The 20,815-nt window shown below is 39.6% G+C and overlaps 1 protein-coding gene across 1 annotated transcript in view; it reads right to left on the reverse strand.

Annotated features, from left to right (window-relative positions):
* Positions 1-9,464: 9,464 nt before the first annotated feature.
* The window catches only part of MPPED2 (metallophosphoesterase domain containing 2), a 99,153-nt gene continuing 87,802 nt past the window's right edge, over positions 9,465-20,815 (reverse strand). Inside the window, exons 4-6 of the mRNA XM_010004248.1 lie at positions 15,406-15,521; positions 12,696-12,809; positions 9,465-9,583 (exon numbers count right to left, since the gene is read on the reverse strand). Coding sequence (XP_010002550.1) covers positions 9,465-9,583; positions 12,696-12,809; positions 15,406-15,521 — 349 coding nt within the window. The remainder of the gene's footprint in view (positions 9,584-12,695; positions 12,810-15,405; positions 15,522-20,815) is intronic.

Raw genomic sequence — 20,815 nt, forward strand, 5'->3', positions numbered from 1 at the left:
TTCCTGCTTGATAGAGCAATATTGGTATTCTTCTATGCTTATTTATATCCTAAGAGTCCTGTTGTGCTGCATGTGCAAACACACACTGTAAAACACGTTGCTACTACACAGCCTAGTCTCTCTCATGCCTGAGGAACCTGGTCCCACTGCTGGAGGGAAGTCCCGTGGGGCAGCAGGTGCTGGTGAGAGGAATCTGAGGCATTCCCCAGCCCTCAGCCCAATGACCAGCAGCAGCAGACCCTGGAGGTCATGTTGCAGAGGAGGAAATGTGCTGTATGACTGAAAGGATGCTGTTCTGCCCAGACCACTAAGAAGTGGACAGGAAAATAACTAATTAAGTAATAAAACTCACTGCAGAGATGCAATTGTAGCGTAATGGGGCACATTTTACTTCCTTATAGCCATTTCAGTCACTGGGGCATGGTCATCCCTGGCAAGAAACCAGTCCATTGCTGTGCTGAGATCTGGAGGGCTGTCATGAGAGCACTCGTCCCCCCTGGCAGGAAGAATGTAGGCAAGACTCTCTCCTGAACAACTGTTATTTCCCCATACCCATTACCTAGATCATGATCCAATACTGTACTCAGTCTTCAGTTTGCTGGCAGGTACTATCCAGAGCAGAATATAATGGACTGCTTTTCAGTTTTGTTGATGCCACTTTGGATTATTCTTTGGCATGATTCTGTCATTTTATGAACAGTTTAACATATTTGCTCAAGCGTAAATGGACAATGGTTGAAGATTAGAGAGGCTTCATTTGCTATGAAGAGCTACCATCTCATCTCAAAGGAAAAAGAACAAGTTGACCTAGATGGCAGGTCATCTTTTTACTGTGGATATATCAAATTATCATCACCGTGTTGGCCTATGTGTGTAGTAACAAACACAGAATAGCACACTGATTTTTAGAGGCTGGAAAAGTATAGGCAGCTATTTCAGTAACTAAATATACAAATTAATTTGCAGGATAATTGAAAGGGGCATGCAATGTGTTTTCATGTTAATTTCTAAAATCAGTGCTGTAATTGCTGCTCTTCAACTTTCTTCAGACAAGATGTCATTGTTTGAATGTATTTTTGGAGGGTGGAGTAAATTTTGTCTGATCTCCTTCTCAGCACACTTCTATTGCCACATTCCTGGGTATGAAGATTGTTCCATCAGATAGAAGTGCTCTTCTTATAACCCATCAGGTCTTGCTGTTTCTTCAGTAATTTCACAGCATCCAGTCATCCACCCCTAACCCACAGGAGCGGTATCACCAACTCCATAGAATCAGCTCTGAAACAACTGAAATGCTGAAACTACTTCCTGCAATTCTGTAATCATGGAGGCCTGATTTATTGCAGTAAAAGTCCTTTTCAAACTGTCTGGCAACAGGAACCGAGGTATTCTTGTTATAGGTCCAAATAATGAGACAAATAATGCTACCACAGCTTAACTGGCATTTATACAAATATTCAGGCCTGTAAATGATACTAGTGAGAGCCTTGGCTACAGCTGGGGTTGTCTGCATCTGGTTACTACACTCCAGATAGATAGTTCCTTCCCTGAAGTCTGTTTTCACAGTAACGTCGTTACAAAGCAGGCTCTGAAGTGCCGCTGTGTCAGGAACGCACATCACAGGCAGCAGGTAATGACTGCTGACACCAGACCAGCTTTCCTCTTGCTCCATATAAAAGCCAGCAAACTCTAAATCATCAGTGCAACCATGCTGCTCACCTGCCCCCATTGTTGGAGCATGTCTTTATGGCAGGGAGCTAAATCTATCAAGACACAGTTAAAAAAAAAATTATAATACATTTCTGCCCAGTGTAGAGAAGCCTGACTGGCTGGTCTGGAAAAAATTTAAATGGGATGAAGATTTCAACAATGAGCACTTCCTACCCACAGTGCAGTGCTTTGAGAACCACTGACAAAAAACAACCAACCCGAACAGACAAAAGCCAAAACCCGCCAAAGAAATCTGAGGTGGGATGGTTTTAAAATTGTTCCTGTTCTGGCTACTTTGGCACATGCTGCTCTAAGTTTTATCAGAAGAAAGAGAGCAGTAAAAAAGTCACAAAACACTGTTTGTTTAGTATTTGCAGTAGTTACAGACTTATGTACTTAAGCCTGGAGATCTGGTATGTGACATATGTCTTTAGAATGCCTCCATAGCTTTAAGGTGAAGTGTTTCTAGGGTTTTTCATTATTTTGTTTCTCCAAGTTAGGAATCTGGCTCCTTCGCGTTACGAGATCTTTCCACATAAAAGCTGTGGGGCCTGAAGCAGCAAGCTGCTATGGGAAATTTGGATTCAATCACTAGTTTGGCCATAGGTCACTGGTGTGACTTTGGCTGATGATCTTAATTTTTTGTCTCATGGCTCCTCCAAGAGTAAAAATTGCAGATAGAAGTGTTCCTTCTTTCCCTGATTCCTGCTTGACTTCAGCTTCACAGTGAAGGGATTTTCTTTCTGTATTGGACCAAGTCAAGGTCTTGGCCCTGACTGGACTGCCACTGTCATGCAAATGAGCTTCAGCTCTGCTAAGCAGGTATTTGCATAGTCCATTGATTGCTGAAGGTATTTATTCTAAGAACAGTAATTTTATCTACAACTATCCACTGTGCTTAAGTCTCACTTACTCCAAAATAATCCTGGACTAACAGGAAAGATTTTTTACATAGGATATGTCACAAAACTGGATATTTTATATTTTTTTTTACATACATCTAGATACTGTAAGATGGATTTAAATGCCACCAAAGTGATGGGGTGTCCAACAAGATTTTTCAAATCTTATGGCAATGTAAGATACTGAAAATCTGGCCTTAGTTTGAGAATACAAATCCATAGAAAAGATATAAATAATCACTTGAGTTTCATTCTAAGCTGATACAGCTATTGAATGTCAAACTTTTGCATCTAGTATAATTGATCCTGGATAATAAGCACACATGCTTTGTAATTTTAAGTCTACAGTCAATTCAATAGCACTTCGTATTAGAAGTTGTTCTGTTGATTAGGAGACCTTAATCAATACAGTTTAGGTCCTCTTAGGAACTGCCACCCTCTCAGCCTGAGTTGAGCTTGAACCAGATGCCTTGTAGGGTCAATACGATGCTCGAATACATTTAGTCTCCAAAATTATCTAGAAACCTCCTAAACACAAAGCCAATAACACTGTAGTGTTACTGACAGTCCTGCAGTCTGTACCTTACAATAATGTAAAGATTTTCTACCTGCTTGAGAGCTTTTAAAGAATCTATGCTTGTGATCATCTTCAGTGAGTTTGAACTAAACTAATTCATCACTTATTTGCCTGCTGAAGAAAAACCATTAGATGCACTTTAACACTTTAAAGATGATTGATAAATGTTTTGCTATGAGTGTAATAGAAATTGCTTGTTCTGTTACTAAGAGCTTGGTTTTACCTGTTTATCCTCCCCCTATTCTAGGTTGATTAAAAATGCATGAATTGACTTTGATTTTTGTTTCCTGTCTAGCTAAAAGTCTCCCATCACAAGCCAGCTTGTGTTCCAGGATCCTGGGATGATTTTCATAGCAGCAGTGTTGTTCTTGAGGTAACAAAGGAATTGATCTATTTGCAAAGGAAAGTGTACAAAAAGGAAAACTGTAATTAAAGAGCTAGAGAAAACTGGTCAGGAGGTGCAGATTCAGTTCTTAGGGATGTGAGATCTCCTCTGTGATCCTGGGCAAGTCGGTCACTTTTCAATTTCTTAACCCTGTTAATCTCAGACTCCTTTTCTCCTGCCTTTTCAGTATCCTGTCTCTTTAGACTCAGCCCTTCATGGGAGATCCCTTTTTATGTCCCTAACAAGCTCCCAAACAAACCAGATCCATGCTGACTTTGGGCAATACCACCTATACTGGCCATTAACAAAAAAAGAAAAGTTACACTCCAATTGCAGTGACTTTCAGCAGCCAGAACTTTTTTTTTTTTTTCCTGAAATACTGACATGCCACTGAATGTTGAAAACACCTGTACACAATAGGCTAAAAACTTGAAAATTTGTTGGGCTGCTCCTTTTTTCTCAGTCCATCACTGAAAGCCCTTGGCAACAGAGTGACACACCTTTGAGCCACATTAATAGCAATGGTAGTACACAAATACACTTTTATGGGATTTGAGGTAGGATTAGCTCTTTTGTTTTATATTTTTAAGTCTATAATTTCAAATCTACTTCTGAATGTTTTGCAGTTTAATGTAAAACTTAAATTAAAAAAAAAATACTAAATTGTGTATTAAGAACTGAAGGGAAATGCTGCCTAGAGGAAATGAAGGACTCGCTTCATTCTATTCTATGATCAACAAAAAGCAAATAGAGCCTGAGGAAAACTTCCTCAGAAAGACTGAAGAGGCAAAACAAAATGAGTTGTGTCCTTATAGTCCCATCATAAATTAATAATTACAAAACTGCTGGCTGGAGCCAGAGATGGAGGTTTGGAAAGAGATAACTATATAGGGGAAAAAATAGATCAATATTAATGACCGAAAACGATTTAGGCACTAAAAGTCTATCAGACTTTCTCTGATTAGGCTGATATGAATTGAAGTTGAAAACGTTAAAACCTGACTTTAGCCTTGCAAGGAAAAGGTGTCCTACAAGATTCCTGCACTGGGTGACCCACACGAGCTGACACAGATGTTTAAGCCTGATTATGTGATTTTATCTGAGTAGCAGGTGAATGTAAGTTAGAAACAATTATGGTGCATAAAAGACAGGTTCTTGCAAATGAGGAATCTATAAGGAAGTTAGGATCTCTAAGACAAAACAAAAGTGAAGAGGAAAGATAAAATACACTGCTTTGCCTTGTAGGCTTTCTTCCACCCAGCTTTTAACAATGCATTTCTCTTTCCAATAAGAAATTATCAAGTTGGGCATGGAAAACATCAGGATCCCTCCCTATAACTGCTAGAAAATAGCAAGTTAAAAAAAAAAGGGGAGGGTGGGGGGCAGTTGGGGTAGGGTGAGAAGGGGTGATTCAGAAATGTAATTCAATCAGGTGTGGTCGAAAGCAAGGTCTCAAAGAAAGCCCTTGGGTCAATTTAACACAGAATGGAAAGGCTGCAGTTGGGAAGTCTCCCTCTGCCAACTTAAATTATAGATGGTTTCCAGGAGTTTCCTTAATAAAATTTGTCTACGGAGAAAATATTGGTGTCAATGAGGGGAAAAAATCTTGATTCACGGAAAATGGGAAAGAGAAAGGCAGCTTCAACCAGGAGTTAGCAATCAATCTATTTCTCAGACAGAGTCCTGGCAAAACCCATTCTCCTGGTAGAACTTGCCTGGAGTAGACCAGATTGATTTGACAGTCTCTTAGCCTAATAAATGCCTGACCTCAAGGTCTGCTGAATTCACTAAATTCACTATGCAGAGAGAATTGGGAACCAATCACCTCTGGGGAACATCCTGTTCTGCAGCCCTCCCCTGATAAAGGCCTTGACTGCTTTCAGCCTTATCGAGATGACTAGATGAAAGCTGCTCTCAGGAAAAGAAAGGTTAATCGACTACACTGCTGTTAATCAATCACTTGGAAAGATTCAGCACTTAGAATAGGTAGGCCCCTCTTCCTGCCAAGAGATTCTTGCATGTTAACCAGGGACCATCTCCTCTGGTTTGAAGGATGAGTAATAGAAACACAATCCAGATAGATGCCAGGTGTCTGATCCAAAGCCAGCTGAAGTCAATAGAAAGACTCCCAGCGAGTTCAATGGGCTTGGATCAGACCCCGGAGAAAGACTTATTATCCAAGGTTTATTCTGCATACAGACATCGAGCTATTTTAGTAGTGAAGGATCCTTGAAAAGAAGCAGATTCATCACACTTTTGCCTCCCTGTGATATCAAACTTCTTCAAATCATACTGTGTCCCTGATTGTCAGATATGGCTGACATCCAGCAAAGGAAAATTACCTGCCTGTGACAGCAAAGACAGACACTTCAAAATCTCTAAAGAGTACAGGAAAATGAAAAAAGCCAAGCTGCTAAATGTTTTCCTGGTCTTTTTGTAATTGCTGTAGCCAAAATGGTAGCTTTCTCAGATAAGGGAAAGTTAGATGAACTTCTGAAAGGACAAAGGAAAATGGAGGGAATAAAACTAAAAAGATCCTGCCAGGAAAAAGAAGGTCAGTGCTGAACAAGCAGGAGTATGCAAGGGGAAGCTGACAGAGCCAGAGAGAAAAAAAATTCAAGAGAAAAACACAGGCCTAGAAAGCACCCCTGAAGATGAGCTATTTCTCTAAATGAAGAGCTGTATTCAGCACCAGGACCAACTGATGGCAAAGCAGTGATGCCTGTCTAATTGCAAGTTCAAGTGTCTCAGCCTGTTGTTACAAACCCAGGCCCTGTTCCCCCTGTGCAGAAGCCCTTGACAGCACGTCTGCACCACCACACAGCCAAAAAGCCATATGGCCAACAGCTGAAACCAGAAGATACACACCTTTAGGACACCTACATCTACAAGTAGTTTATAGTTTATTGCAGAGTCTAATATAGACTTCTGCTTCTTCAAGGTATTGCTTCTGGCATTTTCTCACTACCACCCTCAGCAAGGACCTCCTTGCTGAAGGTATGCCAGCCTTTACTCACCTGGCTCCATCTGCTGCAGAAGGCTTCAGGCTGCTCAAATTCTGGAACAAAGCTGCTGGCTTAAAAGTTTTGCTTTAGGAATAACCCAGTTTTCACTAGATGCAGATACCTGAAGTGGAGAATGACAGACTGGTGCCATGGACTGTACCTGGCCTAGCTAGGGAAGACGTCCTACAGAAGGCTGGACAATCATGCAGATGCAGCAGCTATTTTCTACTTCTCTGAACATTCATGGCACTGCACAGCATCCCAGGAGATGGATTTTTCCTCCTTATACAGTGACAACGAGGGACACATCAGTGAAAGAAAATTATCTAAAGTGCACTCTCTATGTATGATTTCTATGTGCTCCAAGAAAATGCTTTATCTGAGGAAGGGCAGCCATCTTCAGTGTAGCCATGTTCTTTGCCAAGTAAACAGCTGTGGTTGCCAAAATCAATTCCCTAGTTTTCCCATTGCTGGCTGAAAACACCCTCACAAGACAGATTCTGCATCTACATCCAAAAGCAAGGACTGATATATGGTGACTTTTTTTCCCTTTGGCTCAAGTGATAAAATAACCAGCTCTGCAAGCAAAGCAGGGCAGATATTAAAGAGTGAAAAGTGCCTGTCTATTCTCTAAGGAAATCTGACAAGAAATACCACATGCAAAACAAGAACTAGATTTAAGAGGTACTGCAGCTTCTTTCTGAGAGAGGACTTTGGTATAGCAGCCTTATAAATCTGAAAATGTCAGCCTAACTCCAATGTTATGTGTAATGGGCACTGCATCAAAATTCACAAGCAGCAGTCCTCTAAGAAGCACTCTGCTGCTAGAGCCTGAATTTGTTGTCTACAACCTTTGTATCAAAATCATGTCAAAAGTTAACCTGCTAAGAAAAATAGGAATATTGTGTGGCTTTTCAGGTCTTGTTTCATATTACTGCAGGTGCAGATTCATGGAAACAGTGCTTTATCTTCTCATGTTTGCCACTGGCTTTTCACAGCTGTAACTTCTATTTTTTAACAAGATTCTGTTCTGATATACTTAATTTTATTGTAGCAATAGCAGCAGGTTCTGTTGTGTTTGCCATTCCGTGGACTCACATCAAGCCACTCCCCTGCAGTTCTCTTGCCAGTGGTGGATCCTGCTGTAGCCACAGAACTGAGAAGAGATCCAGGTAAGAACCGATATATTTCATCTGTGACTATTAATTTATTAGCCCATAATGGATGAGCATAAAGCACCTGCAGCTCGGTACTAATGACCAAGGGAGGAAGAACAAAGGTTGCCACCTCATCAATTTTTCCTCATGTCATCTGGAATCCTGCAAGGCTTAACTGCCTAAACTTGGTTGCACTGAATTATAACACCTGAAGACAAAAACCCTCTTTTGTCTGAAAGAAATGGAAAGACGGATGGCAGAGAAACGGACGGGAAAGTCTGAGCGTCTCATCGACCCAACTGACATCCTGTGAATGGTAAGCAGTAAAAATGTGTTGAGAAACAGAAGTTCTTACCCGTATCACTGCCTCTCCCCCCTCCACATTGTTAATGCCACAGAAAAATGTAAAACACCCTTAGGCCCCATATTTAAAAATCTTGCGATTTTATTTGCATATAAAGGCCGCTAGATATAATATCACAATAAATTTAAAGAAACAACTGCTTTTCTAAATTCCATTAACAAGGTAACATAAAACAGAACAAAGCTCAATAGCATTTACAGTGGTAGAACAGAAATAACTATCTGCAACAATATTTTGTGCTAGCGAGATTGCATTTACACACAGTGCAAAATAAGAGAAAGGAAATCAAGAGACAAGAAGAATATTTAAATATAAAGGACAACTAAGCCTTATTTTAGTTAGGCTTGATTGTTTTCATTTGACTCTATACATGCCTGAACTACGACAAAGATTTAACTCGGGCTCTTGAAGGCCTTGAGCACTTGGAAAATGTGTCACATCCTTCATAATTTAGATGTGCTGTACAGCATAATTTTGCAGATGCTATACTGGCAATATTAAATCCTAGCTTAGTTATAATGCACAAAAAATACATATATATATAAATTCATATTTAAAAGGAGTCCGCATTTACATTTTTTTTCTTTTTTTTTTTACTGCATGAAATACCTGCTCTTTGCAGCTTTCACCCCCAGTCTTTTAAAGCTAAAATAATTTAAAAACAAACAATAAAAGGCAGATAACACATACAGGCTGTGGCTATCTGTATCAGTCTTTAAAGTATAAAAGCAGGCAGTGACAAACAACTGAGAAATCTGTTCTCCCCTTGCTGCATTCTACTGTTATAGAAACGAGTTTCAGTACATGCACACATACCAAGAGGTGAATGGACCCCAAAATATTGTTTGTACTACTAAAATAATGGATACAAATGGAGATGAAAAGCTAACATGTAGGACTAGAGAAAAAGAAGACACTTAAAAAAACCCTCAACAATAACATAAGTTGTGCAAATTTGGGTGGTTTTAAATGCTGCCTATTTTTTAGCTTATAATATAATATTAAAATAAGGTCTCTCACTTATTAAAAGAAAGCTTGGCTGTCCTTTTGAGAACACTATAACAATTTACAATGGCAAATTCATTGAAAAACAAAATTCATTTTACAAATTCACAATGCTTTATCAATTTAAAATGAATGCTGCATTTCCAAAAAGCACAACCTCTAACTTTTTTTGTTTCTTTTGTACCAGCAATTTACAAAAAAAAAAACCCAACCAAAACCCAAACCCCACCCCAAACCAAAAACCCCATTGCTCCCCCAAATTCTCACCCCTCCCCAAAGTTTTGAAATAAACATGTAACAGAATGTTTTACAATTAGAAAATGGCAGTTTATAGACCTTCCCCAGTTCCAAGTAGTGCTTCATGATCCTTGAGGGGTTGGAAGGTCAAATATAATTGGAGGGTTGGTTGGTTGAAAGCTGACTGTACACGTTGAAGCATTGATGTAGGTTGTGTAACCGTCTGTCATAATGCCATAACCTGTAGGGAGAATGTGTCACACTTACTGTAATATAAACAAACGATACTGCCCGTGGGCAGCTGCACTGAAAGCCTGTTGTGGGATCAATGCTTTGGAATAAAATTAAATTAATCCCTTCAAAATGCTACAAGCTCTTGAAAGCTGCCACAAAGGCTTGATTGGAAAAAAAAATAAAAATAAGACAATGTACTGTATTTGAAGTAAGAACTGGTGCTTTTGTTTTATATACCAACGTTTTTTCCCCCAAGGAAAATCCTCTGTCGCAATTGGATATGGCAGAAACAGAGACAAAACCACACATGTACTTCTTCTAATTACTTAATTAGTGAGTTGTAGCTTGCGTGCCTGTAATGTTTCTTGTAAGAAAGAGATCAATCAAGAGAAAAAAGTTTAGAAGTAGCTCTGGTTTCATCAACAAAACCCCCTCTCTGAGCAATGAACTGAATCCAGCAAGCTGTCCCCACGCTAGTGCCTTTCATCCAGGTCCTCATAGGACTACCATGCATGCCAGCTTAGGGAACCTCAGAAACTTCTTAAAGTTAAAAATATACACACATTTATTTTATATGTATCTAACGATGAAAATAATGACTGAGGAAAGGAATCTCCTGCTATCAACACAATAAAGCAGCGGAGGTCAATGGGTGACCTCCAGCTTAAAGAGAAAATTGAGGTGAAGGTTAAATAGATGACTGTTTTTTATTCCAAAGGGATCTTGGTAACTCATTCCCAAATAAAAAAGCAGGAAGAAGCAAATACTAATTACAGGTTTTTCAGCATGCCAAGGACTTGACTCCTCAGTGACACTATGGCATCAGTTTCAGGATGCTGAAGACTGCTCTCAACCTTCTAACCGTCTGGCCAGCAATGCTTGTGTTCAGAGTATGTCTGAGGAAGCAGCAGCAATTCTGTTTCTCTGCTGGCCTCTCTTCTCTGCCACTTGCCACATGAGAACAGGACATAACAGAGGGTTGTGCACTCCACTACTTTTGGGCAAGGGAAGCAAACTATAGCAACCCATCAATTGAGTCACACCTGAGCCTTCATTCAGCAAACATGACCTGAGAAAATGAATGATAACAAAAGCACAGCGATACTGAGAAGGCAGAGGCTCCTCTTACAGACATTCTCTCAAGGATAAGGAGATCAGGGCTCCAGTTCCACCACTGCAAAAGGTGAGAGAAAGCTTTGCCATTGTTTTCAGCTGACATCCACAGAAAGCTAACAAAGAAGCTAGAAAAAAAATCTAGGAAGAGTTTCGCACCAAATGCACTTTTAAAAATAATAATAATAATAAAAAAAAAATCAACATCAGAGTTTCATGGAGGAAGAGAACTTCCCATTGCTAACCCACAGGGGGAAAATGTTTTTCTTTTAAACCATTATGATACTGCACAGATCATCACAGTCTGAAAGCTAAGATAAACACAGCTACCCACAGTGTCTATCAGAAAGAATAATCACTTCAGAATTGCTGCCCTGTCCGCCTGTATTACTTTATTTATTTAGACTGGCAATTTTGATTTAAGTCATCTCATGGTGGGAAAAACCTCCTTCGTGGTTTTTCTTGCTTATCAACCAGGAAAAACAACCCTGCATAACCAAAATGTGTGTATAGACTCTGTTGATTTAATGGAGTGTGGTGCATATTCATCTCAGCTGGAGTTGGATGAGAATTAATTGTACTGTAAAATAAGGCTCTTAACACTTGGCCATTTCTTACAGCACTGAAACAAACTGTTCTTGTATCTTCTGCCTAAGTACTAAAGAGGATTTAAACTTTTTTGTAAATGTCTATGTAAAAATATATTTTAACATTCACTTTTAATATGTCCAACCACATTTCCTATGAGATTTACATGTACGGTGCTGCACAGGGTTCCTCAGTGCTTTCTGTATTATAATGATCTTGCAAATTAAAATACCTTCCTTACTATTGCATAACCCTATTACAATTAGAAGTTTCATCAGCCAGTGGTGCCTAAAACGCTGTTGAAAATTTACATTATTTAGCTGGAAATTCTGCTGTATTCCCTTACTCTTAATATCCAAGGATTAATATTTATACAAAATACCCTGTCTTTTCTTCAAAGGACTGTTATCTGTGCCACTATATTTAAGGTCATGTTAGTATTTCCATTATAAACTCTTTATTTACAGATACCAGACATAAAACTCATTGTATGAAGTCACAAGGGCTTCAGAAAAGCCAACAACATCACTTAAAAAAGCTCTCCTTTTTTATTTTTCTTTTATGAAGTCCTCCAAATCTTTAAGCCTATGGAGAACCTAATTAGAGTCAATGGAGAAACCTCCAGGGGGGACAATATAAAGCATTTAATGTGTAATTTTGAGTTCTAGGGTCACAAAGTCTTACACTCTCTCAGGCTGAACTCCTAGTTTTTGTCTCTCAGCCACATGAAAGCTACAAAATTGTATTAAATATTTAAGTATCTCCAAAATGGATTTAATCTCTCAAGTCTATTCCACAGCCACAAACTGAACATCTTGTTTCTGAAGCTTCACACTGCCTGATCTGGTACTGTCAGTAGGGAAGTCTCTCTTCTAAAACATGCTGGAAGGTAACATACATAGTACAAAACGTATTACACGATGGTTTTAGAAATCTATGCAAAGTGAGATCTGCCAATCTCTTCTGACATCTGACTCAAGATGCCCTCCTTTCTGCTTTTCTTAAACACAGAGGGAGGAGAGCTAAGGCAGTAAGTTGTCTTCGATTTTTTTTCTAGCACCCTTCTTGGCTCCTGTGCTTGGAATAATGGGGATCATTTTCATTTTGGCTTGGAAGGCTGGGGAATTTCATCTGTACCTCTAAGCCAAATATGTCAGAATTTGAATTAATTTCAAGTAACCTGTATAGAACAACCCTTGCACAGTGACACATGTAGGTGGCTAAATGTAGCACACATTCCTGAAATAGTCTGTTTTAATTCTGGAATAAATTTACAAAGTCCTGTGCACACAATCACCCCTCAGTTCCCTCCCTACTTCAGTCCAATATGCCATTATCCATCCTTTGCAATACACCACCAAAATATGCTTCTTCAAAATCAGCCTGAGATGGAAGAGGGGAGTAGTGCTGCTCCTTACCTTCATGAATCCCACCAAAGACATGGAGTTTGGGTCTTACTCGCCTCTGCACCGTGTTCAACAGTTCCACACAACCCACCCTCTGCAGCTCCTTTGGAACCCAGTCTCGAAAACCTGAAGGCAAAATGTAATCAATAGTATTAATTTTCTCTATTCAGATAAGGTTTCACGTAGTCTTTCAGGAAGTCATAATTCACAGAAGGTTTATTACATTATTTGTAGTCATAACCTCTCCATTAAAGCACACAATGGCTTTTAAGAAATGTTTCACTGTCACTTTGTCTTCCTTAAGATTTCCTTCCTCCATTTGCATTAATATTTTTCTGGATGTGATTTGGTTTTTGAAACCATAGGTTTAAACTCATCTTCCACCTTGAAACCCTGAGACATTTATTCCTGGCATTGCTGCAGATTTTTCTTACAGCAGCCAGCTTCCCAAGGCAGCTGGGTGGTTACTCCAGAAATTAAATACCCCAGGGAAGATCAGCTGATCTACAAGACCTCTGACACCCCAAAGATTTAAAATCCAGTCTCCCACAACTTTCAGAGGACTATGGTTTGCAAATGTCAGTTAACTTTTGAGCTACCACCACCAAGCAATGCAGCAAAATCACTTCCAACAAGCTAGTGCTAATTGACCACATTGCCACTCAGTCCTCTGGATAACATGGAAAAACATACAAAACTAGACTGAAGCATGGACTAGAACTGACAAGGACAAGATGAATGAGGAGTAAAAGGGACATGAGAACCCACATGCAACTGCAGCACCGTTCTACTGAGTTTGAAGTAGTTACACCCCATGCCAAGTTTATCCCAAGTAGTAAAAACATGTCATGACGTGAAACTCAGTGAATTTTGGAGAGAACAAAGAGTCTAGTTATGGCTCTACCTCCCTTAATATTTATTTAATGTAAAAAGCAGCATTTTGTCAATATTCTCAGACAGGCTAAAACCTAGACTCCCTCTTTGGAGGCACAGTTCTAGCACCTAATCTCTGCCTCTAGTTAAAATACAGTGCCAACCTTTTGAAACTGAACTTCATTATCTCCATCAAAACCGAAATTTAAGTGCGCTTACTCAATTAAAGCACTCATTAGTGTCTGCAGCACGACAGTATTTCTATATGAACCCAATTCAGAGCAGATGGATTATCAGCCCATTTAAAATAGCACCCAGGAAACATGATAACCACACTTGTGGGGATTTTTGCATCTTTGGGAAAATAAACAGATTAAAAGAGTGCTATTCAAAGCGGTGATTTTCAATATCCGGTGCTCTCCACTCACAGTGGATGGTGCATCACTGTTTCATCAACACAGCATGCTGGTAGCTCTGGTAAGATTAAAGAGAATTTGCAGATCATCTTACAACATTCTCTAAGTAGTATTAAAAGAGTAACCAGGCTATAAAAGGAACAGTAAGTAAATTACTGGTCAAAAACTTTTGGTTCTTTTGTTTGTTTGTTTCCCTTCAGCTCTGCTTAAATTGTTGACTCTTTTAGTTGTGACACAAAACATCAGCATGCACTAATTCCTGACTTCATGGTCACTGAGCCAGTCTGGTAGCACTTAAATGTTGTTTTCTCATGCAGTTATGGGAAGGTGTTTCTTTTTTTTATATTCACTACTATCTCAAAAGTCACTGACGTCCTGTGATGATCTGACTCCCTGGATTTCAAGACAAAATCACCATCTCCTAACAATCATGGTAATGAAGAAGAAGCTGATGCAATTTCTTATCCTGCCTTATTTATAAAAGGCAGATACCCAGTCGTTGCCAAACCAAATAAAATATTTAAAATATGGTCCCAAACTGGTTGCCACATCTGTCTTAAAGAAAAGCAGTAAATAATATGCAATACTACCATGTGGGGTACAGGACAGGGAAAAAATAGTGGGAATTTTCAAATGGTTTTAATGACTTCAGATATGCCAAACTGAGTACTCCTGCCTCTGCTGAATGATCATCTAAATGTGTCTTTTTGAAAACATCAGAAATTAGTTTAGTACTCAGAATTAAAATGAGGATCAGTGAATTACTCATATATAGAAGGCAAGCAATATTTGAACTAAATTAAAAACTTCACCTACTTAATGAAAATACAAATTATGCATTCTTAAGACTTCTGCTCACCTATGATTAGTTCAAGTAAGGAACAATTATGTGAGAACATAAATTTTTATTCCTTCACAAATTTGCTATAAGCCAATTAATAACTTTTAAACCACTGGTACATATTCCAAGATTACAAGGACGTTATCAAGGAGAATATGTGACTACATACTCCTGAACTCTTGACTGCATATGCTAAAACCTTAAAGAAACACATCACTAAAGTGGAAAAACGTTTAAAAAATTTTAGGCAGTCTCTGAATAATTATATGGGATTGGAAATGGTTTGTCAGCTGAATACTGTTCTTAAATAAAATATCAAACTGTAATGGCTACGATGGCTACGGACTCAGGTATTTTGTCTACCCTAGCTTGACTTTAACAAAAAATCTAGTTTTTATTAAGAAAACACCTGGAAGCTAAACAGATTTGCTAAGCCTAATCATCACTTTACACTTCTTCCCAAAAAAGCTTTTTTATTCACAGTTTTGAGTTAGGCTGCAATTACAGTATAGCTTACAGCACTGTTAATTTAGCTTATTTTGAAAGGAAAATTCTCATGCAAAAAATCACACACAGCTTCTGTTTCACTTACCAAGGGGAGGTCCATGTGTCATTAGTATATCAATTCCCTCAGGAATAAGGTTCCACTTGTCTAGCAAAGACTGACCTCTGGGTAGGTTAAAGCCCCATCCATTAAACCATGGTGTCCTTTGGGGGAAAATAAGATGAACGGCATCAGTATAAAATAAAAATCTCTTCCCTTCTCCAATTTTTCTGAATTCATGCAGTTCCTGTGCTTCAGAGATTATTTGCAGGCTGCCTTTTTGCAGGGGATGCCTCTAAACCAAACTGGTTCAAATACATACTTACATGAATCTATATGTTTGAATTTAATATCAGAACATTGGCACATAACTTGGCTTTGAGCTCCTGAGCCTCCTAGAGGTCTTGATCACACAAAGTTTAGCCTCACAGTGACTTTTTCAAGTAAATAATGTAAATAATGTAAAATTCATTTAGCATTTCTTAAGGAAAAAGAAGATCCTCAGTCTCCACCACCATAGCACAACATTATTGTGAGACATTGGTTTATCCACCAACCCAGGCAAGCAGTAATGAAAGGCAGCAGACCTTGTGGGAGTCCTTTTTCAATACGTAACAACCAAACAAAATAATTTTGATGCATGTATATCATAATAAATCTTTTCTTTATCAGGTAGGTACACAGAGTTATTGCTCTGAAAATATACTATAATATTTACAGCTGTTACTAACAACTTCTATACGGCTGTTAGTACTAATTTTAAGGGTTTTCATTCATGTATGTGTTTCCTAGAGCTCAGGCATCAGATTTATATGGGATTGCTTTACTTTCTAGGTAGGATACTCCTGTCCTAGCCCTAGCCATGTGGAGGAATCTTTCTGAGAGTTCGAGCTACTTCTGTAGGCTTCTGTGCACTGCAGTTCTAAAAAAAACAAAAAATAAAGAAGGGGGGGGAAACCAACCCCAAAACAACCTTAAAGAAAAGCATGTCTATTAAAAAGAGAGAGCTGGAGTCCTACTGAGAGTCCTACATAATTTAATTATGTAATCTGCCTTCTTGCACTCTCTAAATTAGGCAGTATTCAGCCTCAAATATGCATTTAAAAGGAACCTCCCTGCTGAGATTACATCTCTAATCTTTGTTTTTTGTAATTAAAGTATTTTGTTTTCCAGAGACAATAACTTGACCAATGAAGATCATATTCAGTTATACATATGGCCTGAATTCCTGACAATCAGCAGTATGGGAAAACAGCAGGCACTGCTAATATAGGAGCAGGAAGGTCACTGGTGCATTACTAACAAATAATAAGCATATTCCAGGTAGTCCTACTGAACTAACACTTACATTACACACACACAGGAACTTGTTCAACCTAGGAGACTTCCTGAACGTTGGATGAATGGTAACAAAAGATGGGAAAATTAGATGTTAGTTAAACATGTTATGTGAGCCGTGGGTTCCTCACGTGCACAACAATGAAACGTCACCTCTCACTGCTGGCTTGCTCTGCACCCCACTGAAACACTTAAAAAAGTTCATATGGTGGAAAGTAAGGTCAGCATACCTCACAGGAGGTTTGCATGCAACTGAATTAAAACTGAAGCATGTGTCTTCGCTTTAACTAAATCACAATTGCTTCTGCTTTTCTATGACTGACCTTTCTGAAACACCTAAATTTTCTTTCCTATAAAGCTCATAGGTTTTAACGTATCAGGATTATCGTAACCTTCAGGGCTGCAGTTAAAAGTTAAAATATGGTTTGACTAAACATCCAGCTGCTTAAAAAAACAAACACACAGTGCATAGGTTGAACTTTTCACTGTCAATTAATGATTCTTTCCCCACTTGCATTTCTCCTGCAGATAATACTGTAGTTATTACACCATAGTTAAACCTGAAATGTGAAACCACATCTGTGATCTCTCTGGAGCTCTTTGGAGACTGCAGTCACAGAAAAACCTGGATTTGTCTGCAGGTTTTTTATTTTATTTTCTTCTGAAGCACTGGGAGAGGAGGAGGAAAGGAACCACAGATTCAATATATTCTTCATTCACCAGCCTCTGTAATTAGCTGTGACTAACAGGCACCACATGGGAATCCACTTGTAAGAAAACTTTCAGGAAACCTTCCCTACTATGCAGCATATGCACAGAAAAGACAGTCAAGTACTTCTTTAATATACTAAATATTTTCATATAAAATGAATGTATGTGGGAGAAGAGAGGGTATGACTGGAAGACCACCTGGATCTAGGTTTCAGACATTTGAAACACAAACCTGTACTGCATATTCACCAAGAGTTCTGTGCCCTGACCAGGCAAACTGAGACCCTGAGCCCCGCGTCCTCGAGGTGGCTCAGAAAGCCAAGAGGACATGTTCAGAACAGCACCAAGAAGAAAAAAAACAGCTATGTGATACAGACACAGGTTTAGGTGAGATCACAAGGAAGGTCACCTGGTGTTTGCACTGCCCTGCAGACAGAATGGAGTTGACGTGCTGTGAATCCTGTGAGGGAACAGATGAATAACTGTTTACCCCCAGCAAACTTCAAATGTGTGCAGAAAAGACAGAGCTTGCACTGTAGGTAAGTAACATCCTATCAAGAGATACTGGATGGGGATGTATCACTCCTACTGCTGCCCTTTTTTTGCATACGTATGAGTTAAATAGAGTCACTCTCAATTTCTAAATAATTTGGAGGAAAAAACGGTGTGCCCAGTTACATGCCTTCTGCACCATCTTCTCAAGCTGATTATTTACTGGGAGAAACCACCTCATACCGAAGAAGAAATTCTATAATGAACTTTGGCTGCATCCATTTGCAGTAAGCTGCAATCAGGTGCCAATACTTAGTAAAGGCTACTTAGTCATTAATCACCAGATTTAAGATCTGACATATTTTTCTTTCCTGTGAAGTTCTAAGTGAAGGATTCCAGTTAACTCCTAAAAACATTAACAGTACCCACGTTTGTAAGCAGCTGACAAGAAAAGAAAGCGATCAGCTGTTGAATAATGCCACAAGGGAGGCGTAGACGTAAAAGCCACAGGGATTAGTAATGAGAGATTACAAATGATTTTGTCATTTTCCGTTTGATGGACCAGAACACTTCCTCATACCTGATGCACAGCGCGACGCGGGCCCCGCTCGCCCAGCGTGACAGGCTGTGTCCGGGAGAACCTAATTGAGCCACTGCTCGTCAGAACCACGCTGCACTTCACAGCAGCCTTCACGTGCCATCAAGCTGTCATGATAATTCCCGATCCCCGGCTCATCTGACAGCTCAGCCCTCCCCTGACTGCAAAGCTTCCTTATCATTTAGGGATAGCAGTTATGCTGGCACCAGATGTGACACAGGGAACATCCTCATGAAAGGCAGACACCTGGCCCAGCATTACTCTCTTCAGTTCTTCGTATCTGCACAGGAATCCCCACAGATCCAGCTCCACCTGGCATTTTGGAAGCTACGTTTTCTGCAATTAAAATAGTGCTTATGCAGTAGGCTGAATATTATCTTCACATCTTGTGCTGCAAGAGACGGAGCCATCACTTGACATAATACCAAGGAGGGGATCTTAAGCTTCACAACAAGGCTCACCCGCCTCCATAGCTGCACTGGGAGAACTCCCTGACAAGACACACAAATCCATCTGCCTCTCCAGCAAGTGACCATATTTCCCTGTTCCCAAGTAATTTGGTACAGCTTTACTATTTCATTATTACTTAAAAAACAAAACAACAAAAACCCAAAACCACAGTGATGGAGCATTGTTTTATGAAACAAACAAACATCAGAACCGCTACTTGGTGTATATACCTCAGAAGCAACACAGTCACATAGGGAAACAGGAGACACAAAGCCAGGGACAAATTAATCCAAGGGATACAGGAATTCCAACTCCTTCTGGAAATCTAACATTTTTAAAGGGTGGTATCTCCAACTACCTACTTTCATCTTTTCTCTGGCTCATAAATTTCATTACCTTATCCTCAGAGTTCAGGAACTCAAAAGGTAAATGTACAACAAGACTTTCTAGATTTGGGTTTTCCTTTTACGTCCACCGGTAAATCCACTTATTTCAATAGTTACTTCTAAACAGGATTAGAAAAAATAAATTACCTCATGGGATTTTAACCCCACTTATTGATTCATCGCTAGGGCTACCCAGTCTATTAGGAAAGCTTAAATTTTATCCTTAATCCAATAAGTAAAGTGCACATAAGACAAAAATCTCACCCTGTTTCCTTCCACAGGACAAAAGCTGAGGAGGTATCCAAAAGGTACCGTAGCAGGAATCACTTCTACATAACTAGGAACAATAATGAAATGCTCTTTGTTTTTGTCAGCATTCAAATTGAAGACACAGACCTGACTCATGAGGGAGACAGTTCCACCAGCAGAACAAAAACAGGACAGGACACCAATATAAACTAGTAGACTTGTTCAGTTACAGGACTGGCCTACAAATACATCCCCGAAGTATCTATCACAGTCCAAAGCTGCAGCAGTGCCATGGACCAGCAGAGAACAAACTGCAAAAGGGGTAAAGAAAAAATGGCCTTTGTGTACAAAAAAGAAAAGCCTTTCAAACCACCTCCCTCTGCCCGACCGCAGAGCACAAATGTTTGCCAGGGCAGAGCAGCACACGCACCCGTCTCCATTCAGCCAGCGGACAGAGCGTGCCTAGTGGGAACACAGAAAAGGACCTGGCATGGGGGGAGGGAGAAGGGGAAGGAGGGTGTGTGTAATCATGGGAACAAAAGGCTGAGCAGGGCAAGTGCACAGTGTATTAAGGAAGCACATTTTAACAAGGTAAGAGCTTCTATAAAGGGTCTGAAACTTGCCTTCAGTGCTTTAAAAGCCTATTTTTGGTTAAGCTCTTTCTTACGGTGAATATTCAAATGTTTTTTCAAAATGCAACAACAACCAGGAAATCTTAAAGGCTAAATTATTTCCTTAATGTGATCATTACAGATAATGTGCTATCACTAAAAGGCACACAGTCTGGTGGCTTGAGCTGTATTTCAATTCCACTAGCATTTACCTGCTGTGTCTCAGTGTCCGCTTAGAAAGTAAGGACAATAACAGACAACCAAGAGAGACATCATGGGGTCTGGTTCCTTGGGATTTTGCTTACCCTGCATATTTGAACAGCTGAAGCTCTCATGAAAGTGGGTTGCCAGTACTGTGATTATGTTAGCCATGTTACTGTACACCCTTATTACTAATCTGCACAGAAGTTGGGAAGACTAAAACATAGTTCTACTAATTTTACCACATTACAAAAACATGAAGCTTCAGCAGCTGCTGGTAGCACCCTCCCCCAGCCCCACCACTGGGTTCTCTCTCTCTCTTTTAACTTACATACTACAACCTCTAAACAATTGCTGGTTGTCTAAATGACATAACATTTGAGAAACACGCCCTCACACCCATCCACCATGTCTGAAGGGAA

The sequence above is a fragment of the Chaetura pelagica genome, unplaced genomic scaffold, assembly GCF_000747805.2.
Source record: "Chaetura pelagica isolate M959 unplaced genomic scaffold, ChaPel_1.0 scaffold119, whole genome shotgun sequence".
In the NCBI taxonomy this organism is placed as follows: domain Eukaryota; kingdom Metazoa; phylum Chordata; class Aves; order Apodiformes; family Apodidae; genus Chaetura; species Chaetura pelagica.